General features: G+C 32.9%; 3 protein-coding genes across 4 annotated transcripts; all 3 read right to left on the minus strand.

Moving 5' to 3' along the window:
• Positions 1-447: 447 nt before the first annotated feature.
• On the minus strand, positions 448-8899 carry LOC111296666 (E3 ubiquitin-protein ligase UPL4-like). Of its 2 annotated transcripts, none has more exons than XM_022891082.2 (18): positions 8651-8899; positions 7711-8364; positions 7468-7578; positions 7267-7383; positions 7005-7163; positions 6747-6908; positions 6324-6476; positions 6118-6239; positions 4885-6025; positions 4649-4744; positions 3236-4480; positions 2887-3117; positions 2693-2797; positions 1585-1665; positions 1430-1498; positions 1202-1330; positions 1016-1099; positions 448-919 (listed from the first exon to the last, which is right to left on the minus strand). In XM_022891082.2, the coding sequence occupies exons 2-18, from the start codon at positions 8314-8316 to the stop codon at positions 854-856; spliced, it is 4677 nt and encodes a 1558-aa protein (XP_022746817.2). In that variant the 5' UTR covers positions 8317-8364; positions 8651-8899; the 3' UTR covers positions 448-853. The 2 variants fall into 2 exon arrangements, with proteins under 2 accessions (XP_022746817.2, XP_089597568.1); XM_089741442.1 differs by having other exon boundaries at positions 7711-8417.
• A 942-nt stretch (positions 8900-9841) lies between these two features.
• On the minus strand, positions 9842-13872 carry LOC111296667 (nuclear transcription factor Y subunit B-8-like). The gene is made up of 7 exons (XM_022891083.2): positions 13716-13872; positions 13351-13581; positions 13125-13254; positions 12552-12557; positions 12352-12426; positions 12157-12207; positions 9842-10261 (listed from the first exon to the last, which is right to left on the minus strand). Exons 2-7 carry the CDS (start codon positions 13569-13571, stop codon positions 10220-10222), a joined length of 525 nt encoding a protein of 174 aa, XP_022746818.2. The 5' UTR covers positions 13572-13581; positions 13716-13872; the 3' UTR covers positions 9842-10219.
• Positions 13873-18138: 4266 nt separating this feature from the next.
• LOC111296490 (L-ascorbate peroxidase 2, cytosolic) lies at positions 18139-20032 on the minus strand. The gene is made up of 9 exons (XM_022890829.2): positions 19797-20032; positions 19530-19704; positions 19384-19449; positions 19268-19316; positions 19087-19169; positions 18916-18995; positions 18725-18827; positions 18539-18597; positions 18139-18444 (listed from the first exon to the last, which is right to left on the minus strand). Exons 1-9 carry the CDS (start codon positions 19916-19918, stop codon positions 18426-18428), a joined length of 756 nt encoding a protein of 251 aa, XP_022746564.2. The 5' UTR covers positions 19919-20032; the 3' UTR covers positions 18139-18425.
• Between the last annotated feature and the right edge of the window lie 398 nt (positions 20033-20430).

Below are 20430 nucleotides of genomic sequence, written 5' to 3' on the forward strand. Positions count from 1 at the left end.
GATTCAAGGCTAAGAAAAATTGGGAAAAGGATCTAATTTACAAGCATTGAGAATCGATCCATGTTTTACTGAAAGCCAAGTCTTGAAAAAAGGTCATAATTTCACATTTGTTTGTTTATTTAACGTGGTTGATTTAAGTAAATAAATCATGTTGGGCCAGAAGTAATTAGAGGGAAGCAATGATGGATGAGTTACGGCCCAACCCATTTCCTTACAGATGAGCAGTAAGGCGATGATGAGAAGGCGCTGCTTCACCTTTAAAATCTTATGATTACAAAGCCGATGAGGTTTCAAAGCAAGCATTGCCGATGAGCCCAGATGTGCAGATCATGATGGGAATCAAGAAGCTCTCTTATCATAGAGTCGGTTCGAGAAGCCGAAGATCATCTTCCATCTGAAGCTGTTGCATTAGCATGAGGTGGACGATGATCATATGATAACTCCATAAAAGGGTGAATGTGTCGTAATATAAATTGAAGGGAAACAGTTTTCATTGACTGAATAAACCTAGTTCTATGGTTAAAAAAAGAAAGTCTATGTACAAATTTTTGTGCATTAATAAAGCAACAAAAAGCCAACCTATCTGAAGCCCCAAGCCTCTGTAAACGTCCATCTCTCCCTGTACAGCTCCCAACTTGAACGAAAACAACTATTTTGGGTTTAACTCTTATTTACAAATCCACACCAAATATTTGTCAGCTATCCTCCTAGAACTTCCTCTTGTGCCAGTGACAATCAGCTCTTCTTTAAACCATCAAATATCCACTACCCATTACTACTCACCAGCCATTTTCATGTACACCAAGCACCTACCTAATAATTACAAATTCACAGATTATGTACCTGTAAAAAGCTAAGAAAGGTGGAATGAACCTTGCCCTTCCCTTATGGCGTACAAGAGCTTCTCTTTCATCCTCTCCTGCAAAGAAATTACAGCCCTTAATTTCTCTTTAACTTATCTTTCTTTATAAGGAACTTAATATAGGTTTATATTTAGAAGTTTGTGTAGTATTACTTTTGAAGAATAAGGCGGCAACTTCAGGTAATTGGCACAAGTCATAACGCTAGGCAGTTCTGCATCAGCACAATTGCTACTATGCTGAAGGAAACATTAAAATTTAAAGAAATGAACATATGATAAGACGAAAAGAAATAAAAAGAATTGCAAACTGGAAACTTAAGGTATGTTGATTATACAGACCTTGCGAACAATTGTCAACTTTGGATTTAGAGATGCCAAACCTCCTGGAGGCAGCCGGGGTGCGCCAGTCACAAACTGCAGAAATGCTCGTCGTTGTGCATATTCAAACTCTTGTATAATTTCCAGTAGCTGAAATTCCAAGGAGTGACCATTAACAGATGAGAAAAGCTGAGAGTGTAAGAGAAAGAGGGAAGTAGGCTAGGGAAAGAAAATGAAAGTAATACTAACATTAATGATGGGTGGACTGCTAGCTGTATATCCGTGATCAAACTTGATATATTCCAGAAGTTCATTGAACTGCTTGGAAAACAACATAAAAGCTCAGTAAAGGTAATCCATCTCTCCCAAAACAGACTGATTAAATCAAGTGAGGATATACATACAGCCCAGAAATCACATTCTCCACAGAGTAAACGCTCTAGTTCCTCCTCAGTAAAAATATGGAGATGCTTAATTGCAAAAACCTGGAATGAAAGCCAGAAATAGACAGATCAAAGGAGGAAACCATTTCCTTAAGTATTTTTTTTTTCTTTTTTGTTGAAAAAAAAAATCTAATTATGACTCTGGAGGAAAATTGAAGTGACAGATAAGACCTACAGTTAGAACAATAATCGTTAGATTGATAAAGTACAATTCTTCTAGCAATAACCAAATACTAACGTAGAAGACCCTCAATATCATTGAACCTCTTCACTCTTTCCTCTATCACATCAACTATCAACCATATCCGTAAAATCTAAGCACTAAAAACTTTTTGATATAGTCTAGAATACAGCAGAGAGGAGCAACCGCAATGCACCAGCGTGGAGAATTATAATCATGTTTCTAAAATTTTCTTGGGAGGAGTCATTTGGATCACTGGGAAAGCAAATTGCTTCCTTAAACAAATCATGCAAGGGAAGCATAAATCAGTTATTTAATTGGAGGCGTCAGAGTAATTGTCATTTCTATAACAGCCATTATAACCATATTTCAAGTTAACATCAGTCTTAAAAGTTTGGTAATTACACTAATTTATTATTAACATAATAAAACAGCTTGTCTAAATGGTAATTTCCTTCTCACACTCCCATATAACAGTTTTGAAGAGTGTGTTGAATAAAGGAGCAACATTTAAAGTACAATATATTCACAAAGCAGAGAGACTTCAGAATTGTGAATACATATATGAACAAACAATAGATCATATATGACAGAAACAAATTACCCCCTGGTTAGCTGAATCATCCACGTTAAACCTAACCAACTTGTGGAAGAATATCTCATAGAAAATAAAGATCGCACTATGGAGTAACACAATGCTTTCATGAATTAAAGTTACAAGGAATGGCCATGCAAATCATTTGAAAATTATTTCCTTCAAGTTTACACCACATCAGGTAGAACAAATTGAACACAACATGGTCAGTTTTAGTCAAGTAGAACACAGTAGGATTGAAGACATCACCATTTTGCTTGATTCTTTTAAGAAACATGCGGTGTATGATGTACCTGGTTAAATCCAGACTTAAAAGCTTCAACTTGTCTTGCAATTCCAGTATGTATGGTAGCATCCACAACAAGCTCAATATAATCCTCCAAGTTAGTCAAATTTACCTGGCAACAACACAAGAATAACATGAATCAATTTAAATCAAATCAATGGATCTCAGTAGTGAATGTAATCATACTTGAGAAATACTTACCATTTTGTGATTATACTCAGAAGAAAGAACATAACCTGGATAACCTGGAAGGGTAAAGTCCAAACAGAGGTCCTCAATCCTGGTATTCTGGAAGCACAAATCCAGTTTTAATGTTGAGTTTTCACCACAAACAAATTCCAGGTGATTTTTCCGATTTACAATAGCATGAAACTCCAGCAGTGTCCTACCAAGCTCAGGGTCAAATGATTGGATGTCATACAAATTAAGATCCTACAAAACCAAAAGGTTGCATATCTTAATAGCCAGTCTGCAAGATTTTTTTTTTTCTTTTTATTACAAGCTTAAAGGAAAGTTCAATCATGATTAGGATTTAAGATCAGAAGAATACCTGCCCCAAAATTAATTTATAGAAGGCTTTGGAGAAAGGAACATCCAAGACTCTGCCATCTTGAATAGCCTTTGCAACAATTTGACCCAAAAGAACGAACTTTTTTAATACTTCAGAGAACTGTATCCCATTATATGAATCTGATGTCCGTGACCATGGACAAGGGAAAAGCCCGAAATCATTTCTCAGAATTCCAGAATCTGCAGCAAGCAAGGTGTTTGAAGTGATAGACGACGTATGATCCTCTCTCCACATGCCAAGGCCAGATTTCTGAAATTCAAGACTAACAAGAGTATAGAATTCCAAAGTTGGACCAAGACCAGTGCCAACTTCTTCATTATATTCCACCTCAAGAAGTCCTTTGTGACTAGCATGTTGGTCCATCATTCTGGTTGCACAATCCAGAATTTGATCCCGCCAAACTAAAAATTTCTTTCGCGGCAGACCACCTGCGGTAGGTTGTCTGTCATTTGAAGCACCTGAATTACTACGTGATAAGGCATGATGTTGAACTCTTCGTGGACCAAAAGCCGCCAATCGAAAGTACTTACATCTTGCCTCAAAGCTAAACAAAAAGGGACATGAAGCAATTAACTCATTACACCAAGAAGGCATACCACCAGTTGACAAAGTAAAAGTATCCCGCATCTGCTGTTCTAGCTTTTCAGTTAACCTACTGCTCACAAACTCATTTTGAGGTACCGAATGAACCATAGCCTTCAAATTATTCAAATTATCAATCCTTCCTTCAGCAAAAGCACGTATTCTCTCACAAGACATTAGATGAAATGAACATTTGTTGATGCCTTCCAAACTTTTTAGCAGAAACAGTATATCGTAAATAGGACTTGACTTATCCAAACCAGTAGCAAGTTTGCATGCAAACATGCTGGAGAAAAATGCCATATTCTGCCGATAAGCAATAATTTTATTTGATGAGGACTTCAGTTCCAGATATTTATTTTCTTGAGGGTCATCCTGCTTAGATTCCACAGCTATTTTGTAAGTTATTGAGTATACTCGACTCCATAAGTTTGCCCATGTAATAAATTCATTCTCTGAATTTAGTAGCTGTTGAAGAATCACTTGATATAGTGTCAAAGTTCGGTCGAGTTCATGTCCTTCTAGATAAAGCAATAGTCTAGATGAGGAATCTTCAATGTCATTGTCACTAGATGCAGGACACTGAGTTTTCATTTTTGCAGTTGCATCTGAATGACACTGTTGTTCCTGCACAGCACAGCCCTGTAACATAATGCAATTTGCAGTCAGTGAGAGTAACGTACTATTTAAAATCGAAGTAGCCCTTCCAATAAGAAAAAACTACAGGATACAAACATTTAAAAATGTAATTTAAGCAGGCTCATATGAGAAATACAAGATGTATACCAATAATAAACAGACAATACATACCATATCTGTTTCATCCAAAGACATAATTTCACCAGAATTTGATTCTTTGAAATGCAATTGTTCAGAGGCAAACTGTGACAAGTTAGCCTCATCTTCCTGCAGGAAAGCAAAACCGCAAGAATTGAGTAAAGCTCAAAACTTATCAAATATACCATAATAAATAAAGAAATGCAAGAAAAAAATGTAATGCTACTAATGAATTGCACTTATTAAGGCCAACAAACTGAAAGAATCACCTGCATCTCTGGCAAATCAGTGGACATGCGGTCTACAAACCCTGAACTCTCACCTTGACTGGAGTTTGCATTCGATGTTAAAAGAATAGGTTGACTTTCCATCTGTTCCAATGCTTCAGCATCTGATTCCCCATTTTCTGTTCTTTTAGCGAAAATTTTGGGCCAAAGATATCCTTCAATGGCATCGGATGAAGAAAAAGGATCAACAGTCAAAACATCTTCAGGGAAATCAGATAGGCAGGTCTCCCCCTCTCCCATCACAAAGTGAACCCTAAAACATGGATACATAACACAACGTCCATTTGGGACGGTAGCAAATGAATTTTTCTGCTTGAATCCGTGGCTAAGAATAACAGGGAAATTTTCCAAAGATGACAATGCACTTTGCAATTTTTGTATTAGTACTGACAGAGGCAAGTCCTCAACAGGGACATCTGAATAAGACAAAAACAGCTTTGCAAACACCTCAAATCTTTTTCGCAGAACAAGCAAATGATCATAAATGCCAGTAAATTCCACATTATCCCTCAAGTACAGACCATTAGATAGGAAATGCATAAGCGATTTCACGATTCCACTTTCAATAAATTCAAAAGTGGAAACAGACTCTCCACCATTAAGCTTCAGCATAATTTGATGCAAAATACTGTTGAACTTCTCCTCATGTTGAGCAGGAGTTTCATCAGTAAGAGGCATGATTATCAAATTACTCAAGGCAGCAGAGAAGGTTTTGAGGTTTTGAAGAATATCAGTCATTCCATTATCAGAGTCAAATAATTCTGGAGCAAAGTAATTGGTTTTAATATGTTTTGCAAGATTGTGAACAGTATCCTTGTCAAGCTTGCAAGGTAGAACCGAGGAACATGGCACTGTATCAAATGCATAACATAAGCATCGCTGGACCTCCATTGCTGAAGATTTTTGGCTTGAATCAAATGATGGTTGGACACCGCTGAAAACAGGAAGTATCACTTGTGAGCATTTTTCTGTCATTAGCAGTGCATCTATGGCAAAAAAGACACCCTCCTTTATGAATGAGTTCAAAAAAACATCAGAAAGCTTTTGTAGGATCATCTCAGCAATCTGTAGAGCTAACATCAGCAAATGGTGATCCTTTCGAGTAAACACGCCAGCCAGGAAACTGCCATTTATAGATTCCATGAAAATATATTCAAGAACTGTCAACATATCTTTTAGGGATTTAACTAAAAAAGAACAAAGATCCCTATTCACCTTGGAATGTTGGCAGTCTTAAGCAATTCAACAAGCATGTCAGATTTGCTGAGAAAAAGTAACTTGCTGATAACAGATAGACAGCCATAGCAAACATATATGCTTGCACCAGAATTAACAACCTGTGCAATTGGTGAAGCATCTAGCATAAAGCTATTGAAAGGACAAAATACAACAATTTCAGCTGTACATATCAGGAAGCTAACCTGAACCAATGTGGGAAGTATATCCATTCCAAATTTTTGCAGAAGATCAGGGTGATCAGCTAAAAATGATTCTTTATCCAACACTACCTGATTACCATGACCTCCAGCCAAGGTGGGAAGCAGCTCATTGAGCAATTTCAGAACTTCATGCACCTGCGAGAAAAAATTGCAATAGAGATCAGTACCTTTTCTTCTGATAATAGAACACCTACTGTTGGCTTAAATAGAGTTATTAAAACTTGACCATTGAGCTTGAGAGCTAGACAACCAATAAATAACAGAATTATGGTTGGAGATGAACTTGGTGCCCCACCAAAGTAATTACGATTTTCCACTACAACAATAGACTTAGAATAATGTTCAAGCCATTGCCAACCAAAACAGATCAGCCTTGAGAGAAGTTGTCTAGTCTAAGATCCAAACCTGATTGCAATTGCCATCAACCAAGTGTGAAGAAGACATTCCATGTGAGAGGTCATAAGTAGATAACACATCCTTCAGAGTGCTGCTTATATTTAGCTCATACAGTCTCCTAAAAGCTACGAATGAACCAGAAGAAAGTTTGACAAGTAATCCTATCAAGCCCTGCCAACCAACATGTAACAATCAAATCACCATTTAACTGGCAGTGAAATATGAATATAGCTAATCTCTGAACCATGATCAAGGAAATTTGCATACATTGTAGATTGGCTGGGATATAGTAGTTCGGCTATTCAAGTTCATAAGGTGTGTGACTTGATTAATAAGCTCATGCTTACAAAGTTCCTCCAGCATCTCAGAAGACTCAAACATTCGCTCAGATATTTTGATCAAGCAAGTTGCCACACTTTCAACAAGCTGGAAATTTTGAACAATGTAGAAGTTCTTGTGTCGATTAAAATATTAGAGAAATAAATCTATGGAGTCATCCAAACGACGAAAACTACAAGCAGTTAAAAACCTGTTGGTCCTCATGATGAAGTAAATCACATAATTTGGGAATGGCTTCTACGAAAGGTGCAGGACCCTCCGAAGGAAGTTTCTTACAAATGTTCACCACAGTAGAAAGTGCAACTCTCTAATTGGCAAATTTAGAATCAAAATTCAATAAACAACATATATCCCAATTCTCAAAGTAAGAACAGAATACACATTGAATCACCTGCACACTAATTGAGAAAAAATCAATAAAATTTAGAACAGCCATAATTGCACCAGCCTTTAAACAAGCAAGTGGTTGATCACGAGATATTTTCTCCAACGCTTGCAAACACTGCATAACAAAAACCAACATTTCCTTAACATAATGAATTCAGTTACTTCAATCACACTATATTTTCTTAGCATAAAAAATTCATTTACTTCAATCACACTATACTCTAACAAACTAGCTTAAAAACTTTACCTGCTCAGCTACATCCACATATTCAACGGCCAATAATCTTTGACAAAGAGCAGGAACAGCTTCATGCCTAACAAGGAAACCAGATGATCTAGGAAAGACATCACATAAGTAAGTTATACCCCTTATTGCCAACAATATTATATTAGCATTATCATTGTTCTTCGCAAGCTTTACAAGTATTGGTGATAAAGAATCCGCCATCAAACTGGAAAGCGAATCCTCATTACAAAACGACAACACTTCACAAAGTTCTGTCAACGCAGCCAATTGACCAGAACCTCCATTTCCTTCTTCGTTCAAATTTGACAAAATATTTTTCAATTTTCCATGATCACTCGATGATCTTCTTCTCTGATAGTCTCTTAAAATGCGGTGTGGTTGTTGCTCCATGTCGTCGGAATCGCAAGATCCGTAAGCTGAATCTTCTTCCTTCTCGTGTTCGCCGTCTGATCGGCTGGAAGCTGAGGCGGAGGAGGAAGTGTCCACGTCAGCACGGGGAGTGGAATTTGGCGAATTGTGCTGAGTTTGGATTGAGCTACAACAAGCTCGCTTATCTGCCGGTAATTCTTTGCCTGTTTCCGTTCGTTTCTGTCCTCGATTTCCCATTTGTAAACCTTTAACCGAAGCTTTTCTCAACAAATATTTCACTCAAACCTGTGATATTGAAAATAAAAATTTTTAAAAAAAATCACATAGGAAAATCCTTTCTTAAAAAAATCAAAACAAACAAAAAAATTAGGGTTAGTTTGAAAGTAACCGATTCATCAAAACCATAAACAAATGATCACTCCTCAAAACAACTAACAAAAATGTAAAAACAATCAAGAAAAAAGACCAAAACGTAAATTAAAGAGAAAAGAAAACAAAAAGCAATGAGCTACAAAAGAAAATAAAACAATCATCACATTAACAAATTTTCAATTTTTCTCCTTATACGTACCTAAAAGAGAAGAATTTTTGGTTAATCGGTGTTTCGAGAGAGAATCAAATTCACTTATAGAAGGGAGATGATCTTTTGTTCCTTCCTGTATTTTCTTTTCTTATCTTTCTTTTTCTTCTTCCTCTTGCTGACGCTTTTTTCTTTTTTATTCTCTGTGGTTTAAATTTAAGAGGAGTCTTTATGAGATTGTGATGAACTGATGACGATGGAAACCGAGAGAGAGAGAGAGAGAGACGGGGATTGAATCTTGTTGAGATTGTGAATAAGCTAGTATTATATCATATGCTGGTCAACATAATCTTGTGCGACTGAGCCGTATTGAATATCGTACACCTTCGGAGTACTCGCCGAACAGATTATGATCGTTGGTTGTCACTTTGTGATAAGAGGAGACAATTATAGCCATACGATCATTAGATTTTGGCCACGGTCTTTTAAGTTAGCATCGCCTCTTGACTCTTGATTCAAGGTCATGGTCCTCATGGACATTTGGTCCAGCCCAATTGCAAATGAGTCCTGATGTCAATAACATTTCCTAAATTACTTAAATTATTATCTGGCTAAAAAAAATAAAATTATCATTTTAAAAATAATTTTTATATAATACATTTGTTTCATCATATTCAATTAAAACATTAAAAATTATTATTTCATGATTTTTGGTAAAATTTTTTAAATTTTACGTATGAAATTAAAAAATTTATTATATTGCTTTTGTTGTTGCATAAAAAATATCAAGCATTACTTCAAAAAAATGATAGTAATATAAAACAATGTGCTTTGGTTTTTCAACGCACCGAATCGTACGTCTGAGATGTAGAAAGCAAAGCCACATTGGACGGGGCACGCAAAAGCCAAGCCGAAGTTCGTTGACGTAGAACCTTGGTGTCTAAACCAAGTAAAGCTTCTTGCGAAAGCAACAACTACGAAGTGGACGACATTGGGTCATCTAGAAGATCTTCTCCCTCATATTAACCCCACCCTTTGAATTATCATCAATGAAATGTGCATATCCCATGATGACTATGTGCTTTCTTCTTTGATAGAATTTACATTGCCTTTTCTATCTCTTTAAATCAAAGGTGACAGCGTGGGAAACTCGAATAACATACCCATAACCAGGAATTAAAAAAAAAAAAAAAACCATAACATGATTTACCTAAAAAAGGCAGAATTAACTGACAGTAGAAATCAACAATCAAATAAATAATCCCGTCCATTTGACTGAACAATCGACCTTACATTGTTTGAAGTCATATAAAAATAGGATTAACAGAAGCATAAGAAGTTCCCTAATCGATGTCATTGCCAGAATATTATGTCCTCACCATGAGCTCAAATCTACGATAACCTCCCAAGATTTACACATTTCTTTGAAAGGTGAATCTATTCCAAAGGACACCTGATATATAACATTACTGGAAAATAACAGCTTACAAGATAAGAGGACGCAAACCATCCAAATTGTCAGTCTTAACATCAGATGGACATATTGATGCTACTTGTGGCAATGAAACATGTTATTGATTGGGATTTAGATAATGGAATTCACCGAATAAGGGTGAATCTCTAGTCAGTGCCTTGCAATGGAACCATCAGATGGGCCTGAGACTACAAAAGTTGAAAGATATGAGAACCAACCAAACAAGTCTTTTTTCTTCTACTTTTAAAGATTACCGAGCATAAGGCAGAAATGTAGTGATTGAAGATGATGCGTCATAGCAACAATGAGTCATCATTAGTTTGGGAAAAATAAAACTCAAAAGAGAAAAATGGAGAAAAAGAAAAACAAACAACCAGCCAATATTGAAAGCATTTCATGTATATACGTAATACATATGAATGATGGAACATACCAAAGAATTCATAAGAGGGGTGAAACGAATTATTTGTTTTTTTGAAGTAAAAGAAAAGAGAAATGGATTTCAAATTTTGAGGTTAAGATGCTGGGCATTGAAATTACTTAGTAGCAAAAAAGTTGCATGGATCACATAAGGTATCAACCAGCTCAAACTTCATTTGCTTTAAGGTATAATGGGCCAGTAACCTGATTTCCCCTAGTAGGAAGCAAAATTTGCTACATTCTTTTCATGATGACAATCACTACAAAAGCAGAGTTACTCTTCAAGTATAAGTAATTTTTAACCCTAAGTAAACTTTCAAATGTTATAAAAGACGATGCAGGGCATTAGCAATATTATGTTCTCTGAGGATGTTGTATTCAAGATGTTATTCAGTAAACCAACCAAGAGGCTAGACTAAAACCCATGCAAATCACATCCCAATTTAACCAGTAGGACTTTAGCAATAGTCAGCGCAGGATAAAACTACATGTAATACATGCGAATCACATCCCGATTTGCTAACTACTTCAAAGTGTGCAAGTACATGTAATATTCTAAAAGAGCCAAAAGCAACATCGACTACTTATGATATAATATACCATTTCCATAAATGCATAGCATGTATACATGATGCAATAGAGGACATTTGCAAGAATCAAATGCCAAATATTATTAGTATTTGAATTGTGTACTGTTTAAACCGCACACTTTTCTTATGGGTTGCTATGATATTGACATTTACAAAGTAATATGGATAAATTTTCAAGCGAAAGAAATGGGGACCTTTATGATGGTTCTCTCACTTCTATAACATGAGTTAGGTTCCATAAAATAAATAAATAAATGAGTTAGGCAAATATAACCAATAAAAGATTGTGCTACAGATAGTCAAAAAGCTACTAAACTCTGTGAAGATCCTCCGTGTGGCTTCATTTACGAACTCTATAATCACAATTTCAACCATGTGAATCTGAACCTATTTCTTCCATTTCTATGATTTTTCAGTGAAGGGTTTTATCCTTTTCTTTAGGATTAGGTTTCTATCTGATATTATGTTGTGCTAAACTCATTTCTCTGAGTAGGTTTTACATTTGTACACTATGGACAATCAGATTGCATTCCAATCTAAGTCCATCATTATCTACATATGTAATAAATCTTTCATATAGGATGATCTTGTAATGCACCTAAGCATTCGTACGTATTCATATGTGATAATTACGTAAGCAACCACTGTCAGGTTATGCTGTCAATTAAAAGATTTAACATAATTAGACCAGCAGTTATGCCAACAGGTTTATACACGATATCACTAACACTGTTCAGAATATTGGTTCCTTTAAATATACTTAACAGCATCAAGACAGATCCTTCACATCAATGTTTGGATGCATCAATGGATAAACTCATTATATTGTGTTATTTATTGACAGTATACGAGACAAGGATTTGCAAATAAAAATTGTTTTCCATTTGTAGCTCGAAAGGCTATGTTCTGATTGTTGGCAACATAAGTTGCCATATGAGATACTAAACCCAAATAAAAAGGCAGGATAACCATGCTTAAATCAACCTATGAAAACATGTAAAGAATCATTAGGGTATTTATGCATTGACATGTTCCATGATGCACAGGGAGAGAGAGAGAGAGAGAGAGATTACTTGAGAATTCCCATAATTAACTCCTTGTGAGAATGAACCTTGATGAGCGAGCTGCCAGAATTATTTACCAGAAAGATCAGAGAATAAGATGGCATAGTTTTAGTAGGCATGAACTTTATTTAAGAACTAAAAAGTGCAATGAACGAAGACCAAAACTAAAATGAATCTAAGAGTAACAAAAAACTTATATTCCACCTGGGCATTTGGGCTTGGTTGAACATCTTTGTTTGCAGATGCATCTCCACCTTTAGCCGAGCCCTTGGCATCACCCTGTCAAACAACATAATTTACAAACCAAAGCCATACCATCAGAGAGGTAGCTTGGGGGAGACAAGTGTAAGATTATAAACTATTTAATGAAGTTGCTACATGATTTGATGAAAACATTAACTCACCTCCATCTGCAATGTCCCAATTGACCATGAAACCCACCAGAGTAACAAAAAAAAATCAATCAGTTTATTAAAAATTTAGCAATAAAAGCAGAGAATGGAAGTAAGACAACACCAAAGTATTTAAAATCAGAGCCCCTCCGATTGCAGAGAAATCACAAGTAAAAGAACAAAACTTAGAAATCTCACAAATTTTGACCATCCATAAGCCAAATTCTTTACCATTATTTCATATGGACTATTATCATATACACCAGCATTTGAGTCTAAAAAGAAACTTAATGAGCAGATGTATTATGTATATGATTGTCACATGCCCATTAAACTAGATATAAGGAAATCGCAATTTAATTATTCAGGTGACGCAATTAGTTAAATAGACATGCTGCAAACCCATTTGTGAAGTTATTGAACTCTGCCTCCAACACATAGGCTAATAACCTTTCATTTACCTTAGATTAAAGAGTCACAAAATTTAAGATCCAAAATAAATATTCCTTTTTGTTTTCCTTTGCTAGCAACGAAAGGAGGAACCATAATGAAGAAAAATTAATGAAAGAGCTTTGAGATAATCACTTCTCTATATTTGGTGAGGTAAATCTTAAGGGGATCGATGTAATCTTCAAACCCTAAAGTCGCCATAGCCCAGAGCAGATCATCCCCGTTAATTGTCTTCCTCTTCTCTTTCTGACACTTATCGCTAGCTCTGTACATCAATTCATGACCAATTTTCCAATTACACTAAAACAGTTAATAACTGCCTAAATTGAAAATTGAAAGAAAAAAAAGTAAAGAATCGTACTCGCTGGTGATGAAGCTGATAAACTCGGAGACGCACTCTTGTACGGTCTCTTTAGCATCTTTAGCAATCTTGCCGTTGATAGGAAGAGCCTTTTTCATAATACGGCTTATGTTAGCGATAGGAAGATACCTGTCTTGTTCTCGCACATTGGACCTTGGGCTGTGCTCGCCGCTCTCGTGACTTCCTCCTCCAGGACTCGCCGGAGCCGGTGCCTCAGCCATAGCGAAAACCCTAACTCCAACAAATAATTGAAAATCATAATAAAAATTTTAAATATTTTGTCTCTGATCCAAAACCCTAAGAATATGAAAAGAGGATATGAAGAGGAAGAAAGAGCTTGGGAAGGAGGGAAAAGGGAAATTTACCTTAGTGGAAAAAATGAAAAGAACAAAAAAAAAAGAAAAGGGCGGGAGCAAGGGAGATTGGATTACAGGAGAAGAAAGAGAGGGGATCGGACGCTGGAGAAGAGAGGAAAGAGGAGACGACTCGGATGAGATAATGAGGTTTATCAACACCGTTCGTTGGGTTTTATTTTTATATTTCCGGTTTTTCTGCAGTTTCTGTTTCTGGATTAGGTCGCGCTCTCCCATTTGACCACGTGTTTGGTGGTTTTAACCTTGTCAACTTCTACGACGTCGTTGTAGTTTTCTTTTTGATGCGTTTTATACTTTTATTTTATATGCCAAAGTAGAAAAAATATCGAATACAAATTCACACATACAAAAGACTTTTTTTTAATAGGAATCCATTTAAGTTAGTGTAATTTTCATAATAAATTTGAATTAAAATTATTAAAATTTAAATATTATTTAATTTTGATTTAAATATTTTAAAAAAATGTAAGAGTTATACTTTTATTTTTGGCATATTACACAAATTTGAGAAGAAAAAAAAAATTTAGATATAAATCTATTAAAACTTCATGGAAAAAATATTTGGTTCCATTAATGTCATCAAATTACGTAACAAAAAAAAAAACCCAATTTGTTTTGAAATATTTCATATTTTATTACCATATTCGACGTTATCAAATCATATATTCTTTTATCCAACATCTTTGGTTGATTAGAGATAATGATTATCACCATAATACTATATGATTAGATAAACAATAACCATTGGATTATCCTAAAAGCTCATTATCAAGTAGTTTTTTCATAAATTATACTTTTTATTATTAATTATCATTTATTTAAAAATGTATATAAATTTTGTATAGATAAGAATTATTTATATAATTTTTATGATTTGAATCTTAATTATTAAAATTAAAATTTTAACATCATTATATTAATATATCAAGTGAATTTTTAATTAAACAATATAATTAATCATTAAATTTAATTTTTTTAATATTTAAATCCATCAAAATTTGAATATTAATAACTAAAACTAAGTGCAATACTCTATTAACAAACCTTGTTGCATTTTTTTTATTAAATTGAATTACTGAAATTATTTATAAAAAAATAAAAAGCTTTTCTCATTGCCGCCACACAATTGACTTGGGGCCTACTTTAGGTAATTATGCGAAGGAGTATGCAAATATTTATTGGGCTTCTCGTAAACGAAGCAGCTAAAATGATAGAAAAATGAGTTTCCAAAATGAGTGGAATGTTAGAAATCATGCAATTGAGCCCGTCGATCCATCTAATTTTATGAAGTCGGTTTTTTTTTTTTTCTTTTTATAAACAAAATATTGGGTGGTGGTTTAAAAAAGAAAAAAAGGTTGGGTTTTAAATAAATACATATTGATCAAATCCAGTATATATATATATATATATATATATATATTATTTTTATTTTTTATATTTATTTAATTTTATATTTTATATTAAAAATATTTTATTAATTTTATATCAAATTGAATAAATTATAATTTTATATATATGTAATTCGAATTTAAATATAAAAAGAATATTTTAATATAATATGAGATCTGATTCGAATATTTATTAAATAAAATTGAATCAAATTTAAAAAAAAAAATCCATTCTGACTAAAGTTGTTGACATCTCTAATCGTTGTATTTAGTTTCTACAAGTTCATCGTGCCATTTCTTTTTGGCAAACTGTTCATTTTAATACTTAACTATAATGCGTCCCGCACTTCATTGTAAGATTGTTTTATATTTATTTTTTATTTTAGTATATGGATTGTTTTATATTTATTTTTTATTTTAACATATATAAATTAAATAGTCAAAATATATTTTATAAATAAATATATTTGTAATAATTTATTAATTTTTATTTCTTAAAATATTTTTTATTCATTTTTTAATTACAACTAAGTATTTCATAGTTATAAACTTAATTTGTCATATCATTTTTTTATAAAAATTAAAATATGTATATATTGAAATATTTACTATGTTGTAATGATTAATTGACTCATAAAAATAATTTAAGAAAAAATAAAGAAAAAGTTATAAATATTGTAATATGCCACCGGGTATTCAAATATTTGTATATATTCACTTAATCTAATATATATATATATATATATATATATATATTATTATATAACAACATACGTACAAGTTTATAAAACGAACACTAACATTGACAACTCTCTTAAATGATACATAAGATAGTTTTTTAATAGAATAAGATAACTTCTTTTAATTACAAATTAAATAATTTTAAATTTATTTAGTATCAAAATTATTCAAATTATAATTGAAAATCAAATCAATTTAGAGATATATTTTTTAAAATATAAAATATGAATTTTATTTTTTTAATAAATAATTTTAGTTGTTTATCAAATAATTTTTATTTAAAAAATTATTTAATTATCAAAATCTTTCAAACATTTTAAAAAATTATAAAAATTAAGTTTATCTAAATCTTTCAATAATATTTTTTATCTTGATTTAAAAATTTATTTTTAAAAAAATTTATGTAAGAAATTAAAAATTATAGCAACTATATATAAGATTTTGAAATTTTTTAAAAAAATTATCTTAAAATTTTACATAATAAGATCATCAAAATAATTATATCAAATTGAACTCTAATTATCAATTTTATATTTCAAATAAATGAAAAAATTTTAATATTATCTTTATCAATTATTATATTTAATTTAAAATAAAAAATAATAATTTAATATTTATCTATTTAATCTTAATTACTACTAAAGAATTTTTTTTTTATAAATTTAATATTACAAATGTAATGTGTTATACATTATTTTTTTTAGTAACTATTTTTAAAGTATATTCTATTACTATTACAATTTTTTTTGTTTATAATTTTTTTCAATATATATTTTATTGTTATTACAGTTTCATTCTTATAAAAAATAATATTTATTTTTTATTTTTTTATTTTGTTCACATATTTTTTAATATTTTCCGTATTTTGCATAATATTTTTGTTAAATTTACTAAAATAAAAGTATGTTAATATTTTTTATTATTTAATTTATCATTCAATAACGTATATTTTTATTTGATATAATTTAAAACAAAAATATTAAAAAAAAACATAAATTTTTATTTAAAAAAATTATTTTTAATAACAAATTAATATATATAAATTTTACATATACTCTGACCATCGCGGCAGTGATCCCAAGGGTTACAGGGTCTTTCGTGTTTGTTGGCTTGTAGGCTATTAGTCGCACAATTCTCTCGGTTTTTCGGTTTTTCCGACTGCATGGTTCCCAATAGTCATGGACTCTGTTGAAAAACTTGAAATACTTCCGGGCTAAGGTCTTTGATGTCCGTCGTCACAATATTGATCATATCACTGTACCCTCTACCCGCGGTCAAGAGTTTGGTGTGCTACGACGTATAGATGATGTATTTGATTGTTGGTTCGAGAGTGGATCAATGCCTTATGCTTACATCCATTATCCATTTGAGAATGTTGAACCTTTTTGAGAAAATTTTTCCTGGGCATTTTGTGGATGAGGGGCTAGATCAAACTTGTAGATGGTTTTACACTCTTATGCTTTTGTCAACTGCATTATTTGGGAAACCTGCATTTAGAAATCTCATTTGCAATGGTCTTGTTTTTATATATATAGAGGAATTTTAAGGTTTTTTTACTTTGAATATTTTTATGGATATAATAATTATCTTTATCTCGCTAATTTATTTAAAAAATTTATTATTTTTATTCTCATCTTTGAATTTTCAAATAATTAATTTATTATATATTTTTAATCTATTTTTATCAAAAAAATTATGTAGTAAATTATCAATCCCTGACTCTCATAGGATTAGGTCTTCTTTTTTTTTTTATCACAACAATTTTCCTTTTTATTTTAATATCCTTCCTCCCATTCCCCCTTAAAAATAGAAAGGAAAAAACATTTAAATATGAAATATCTCATTTGCTAGAATTTGCTTTTAAATTCATAGAGTTTGATACAAAAATTTTTCTAAAGCACACCAAACAAATTTTCAAATCATTTATTTAAAAATGAAATATCTCATTTGCTAGAGTTTGCCTTTAAGTACATAGAGTTTGATATATATAAAATTTTCTAAAGTGGATCAAACAAATTTTCAAATCATTTATCTCTCTTTAAACCCAACAACAAAAATAATACAATCCATTATTGGAATAACCCTTCAATAATCAAACAAAAAAAATACAATCAATTATTAATCTCACCTATAAAACTGAACGCGTCGATCATTAATACTTAATAAGATATTTTTAATATATAAAATATAAATATATAGAGTTATATTGACTACAAGTTGAAATGATTTTTTTTATATAATAGGACAGGTGTCCATCAGAGAATCCTTACGGATTCTTTTAATTATATGTTATATATGTTTATTAGATTTAATGCTTATTCTTTTCCCATTAAACATACATCAAACACAGACGATTCCTGATCCCAAATGCTTATTAAATACATCATTCTAGTGTTTACGAGTAATTCTTTAAACAGGCAAACCCATAACTGCAACACAACACAAAATTTTACAGCAACATGTTTATCCAAACAGCAAGGACTCATAAACGATGGCATTATCTTGTCTGAAAATTAACATGACAAAACCAGACGCCAGACATCAGCATGATCATGATGCTTTTGCCAGTCTCCTACTCAGCATCCGCGAATCTAAAAGGTGGTAAAAGCAATCGTAAAATTACAATGGAGGTTAGACAAATGGATTTTTATACAGAGGCTTGAAAGGGGGTTTGTTCCTACTTACCCAAGCTCTGAAAGCTTCAAATGAGATTCGGCATAGTCAGCAAAGAAGGCATCCTCATCCTAATGCAGAACACCATACCCAAAAGCTCAAGTTTGTAAACCATTGAATCACATGATGGGGGCTAATTGAATAGAGATCTACTGGATTTATATAGCAAAAGACACAAAAACATGAATTGATACTCACTACTGCATATTTCTCAACAAGAGGGCGAAAGACAGGATCTTCCAAAAGTGCTTTGTCGGTTGGCAACTGTATCAGACCTTCTTTCTCTCCACTGACAAGTTCCCTGTTCAAACAAGAATGTAAGAATATGGGTTACAAGGCAAGGAATTGAGCATCTACTCTCAACAAAAAACTTTATAAATAGTTCTTACTTGAAATAGGAGTTATCAAAAATGAGAGGATTGGGGGTCCAGGGTCCCTCAAAGCCAGAGCGCTCCTCATGGCACCTGCCCTGTAAAATATTCACAAGATTGATAGGACACATTAAACTGTGAACAGCTGAAACATAATCTCACTATATAATTCAATGATCATCAACTCACCAGTGTATGACCACCAGATAAAGCAACAATGTCTTTATCACTAAGACCCATGTGCCCAAACACATCTCTCAGATGATCCGAACCTATATTGAAACAAATTGAAGATTGGAAACATCATCACTTTACAAACAAACACTTGTAATTATCAGTTTATGCATGATTTGAACCGAAACAAACTGACTTTTCGTGGCCTGTGGCAAGCGACCCTCTGGGGGTGGTTCATTTTTGTCCTGAAATAAATACAAGTTATGTATAAGCAAACAGGTCAGTTATATAACTAAGGTGTGATTCACACACCGGTCTCCCAGGGTGGAAAGGAATCTCAGGCCCTCCTGTCACTTCAACAGCAACAACTCCAGCCAGCTTCAATCAGTAAACCACATCAAAGTCAATAAAAAATTCAGTACATAACTAAGAAATAAAGAAAAAGAAAACACCGATACCTGGTAGAAATCTGCGTAAGACAAAGTGGGAAACTGCTCCTTAATGGGCTCCAAAAGCCTAACAGCTATGTCAAGACCGTTGTTGGCTTCGTGGGCAAGCTCATCCGGATGCCTGATCGTCCCGAAAGGCCCTCCTGTCTTGGTGTCCACATCAAATGTTCCAGCTGAGTGCCATCTGCTCCACAAACACAAATCATTCAGCTACTATGGGAACTGAATACTATTAAGAAAAAAAAAACCGAAATCAAATAGTATTAACGAGCTTACGCTAAACGGAGGATGATGGGGGCACAGTGCTTCTCGGCAATAAGTCCACGAAGCTTTCTCTTACATTTCTGCACTGATTTTTGATACTCTTCGCTCACGGTTGGATAGCACTTCTTCGCCATGACCAAATGCTGAACGTTACACGAGCATGATCCACGGAACCTGCCAGGATCGACTAGAAAATATATGTATAGGAGGAGCTGTCTCGGCAAGAAGATTCTGGTGTTTAGTTTGGACGGTCGGATTATTTTAATCGTAGGGTGCATGGGCCTTATACGTGGACGAAGGGGTATATCCCTAGAAAGGACAAGATAATACCTTGGACCGGTTAATTTGTTGTCACGTGTTTGTGGAACTACTTGAATTAGTTTCTGATTCATACAAATTATAAATTAATTAAATTTACTTAATTATCTAACATCTGCTTTGGTTTCGTTTGATTGCATGAATAATAATTTAATTTTTATACATTATCTTAGGGTGCATTTTACCAGTAAATTTATATTATAATTTAATAATTATTTAATTATAATAAAAATTAGATAAGAATTTGTCATTTATAAGTATAAATTTTATATAAAATTTTTATAAATTTTGTTTGTAATTTTAAATTGTTATTAATTAATTATAATAT

The sequence above is a fragment of the Durio zibethinus genome, chromosome 12 (assembly GCF_047325235.1).
Source record: "Durio zibethinus cultivar Kanyao isolate XHJ-2024 chromosome 12, ASM4732523v1, whole genome shotgun sequence".
NCBI classification, from domain to species: domain Eukaryota; kingdom Viridiplantae; phylum Streptophyta; class Magnoliopsida; order Malvales; family Malvaceae; genus Durio; species Durio zibethinus.

Bases quoted from the DNA above. Each gene is read 5' to 3' on its own strand.
- LOC111296667 (XM_022891083.2), bottom strand. From the start codon at position 13,571: ATGGCTGAGGCACCGGCTCCGGCGAGTCCTGGAGGAGGAAGTCACGAG. The intron at 13,255-13,350 runs GTACGATTCTTT...ATTGATGTACAG, and splicing joins ATCAGCTTCATCACCAGCGA to AGCTAGCGATAAGTGTCAGA. The intron at 10,262-12,156 runs GTAATCTCTCTC...CAACTTTTGTAG, and splicing joins TTAATTATGGGAATTCTCAA to TCTCAGGCCCATCTGATGGT.
- LOC111296490 (XM_022890829.2), bottom strand. From the start codon at position 19,918: ATGGCGAAGAAGTGCTATCCAACCGTGAGCGAAGAGTATCAAAAATCA. The intron at 19,170-19,267 runs GTCAGTTTGTTT...GTTTCAATATAG, and splicing joins CTTGCCACAGGCCACGAAAA to GTTCGGATCATCTGAGAGAT. The intron at 18,996-19,086 runs GTGAGTTGATGA...AATATTTTACAG, and splicing joins TATCTGGTGGTCATACACTG to GGCAGGTGCCATGAGGAGCG.
- LOC111296666 (XM_022891082.2), bottom strand. From the start codon at position 8,316: ATGGGAAATCGAGGACAGAAACGAACGGAAACAGGCAAAGAATTACCG. The intron at 6,909-7,004 runs GTATGCAAATTT...GTTGGTTGGCAG, and splicing joins TATCCCAGCCAATCTACAAT to GGCTTGATAGGATTACTTGT. The intron at 2,798-2,886 runs GTAAGTATTTCT...TGTTGTTGCCAG, and splicing joins CTGAGTATAATCACAAAATG to GTAAATTTGACTAACTTGGA.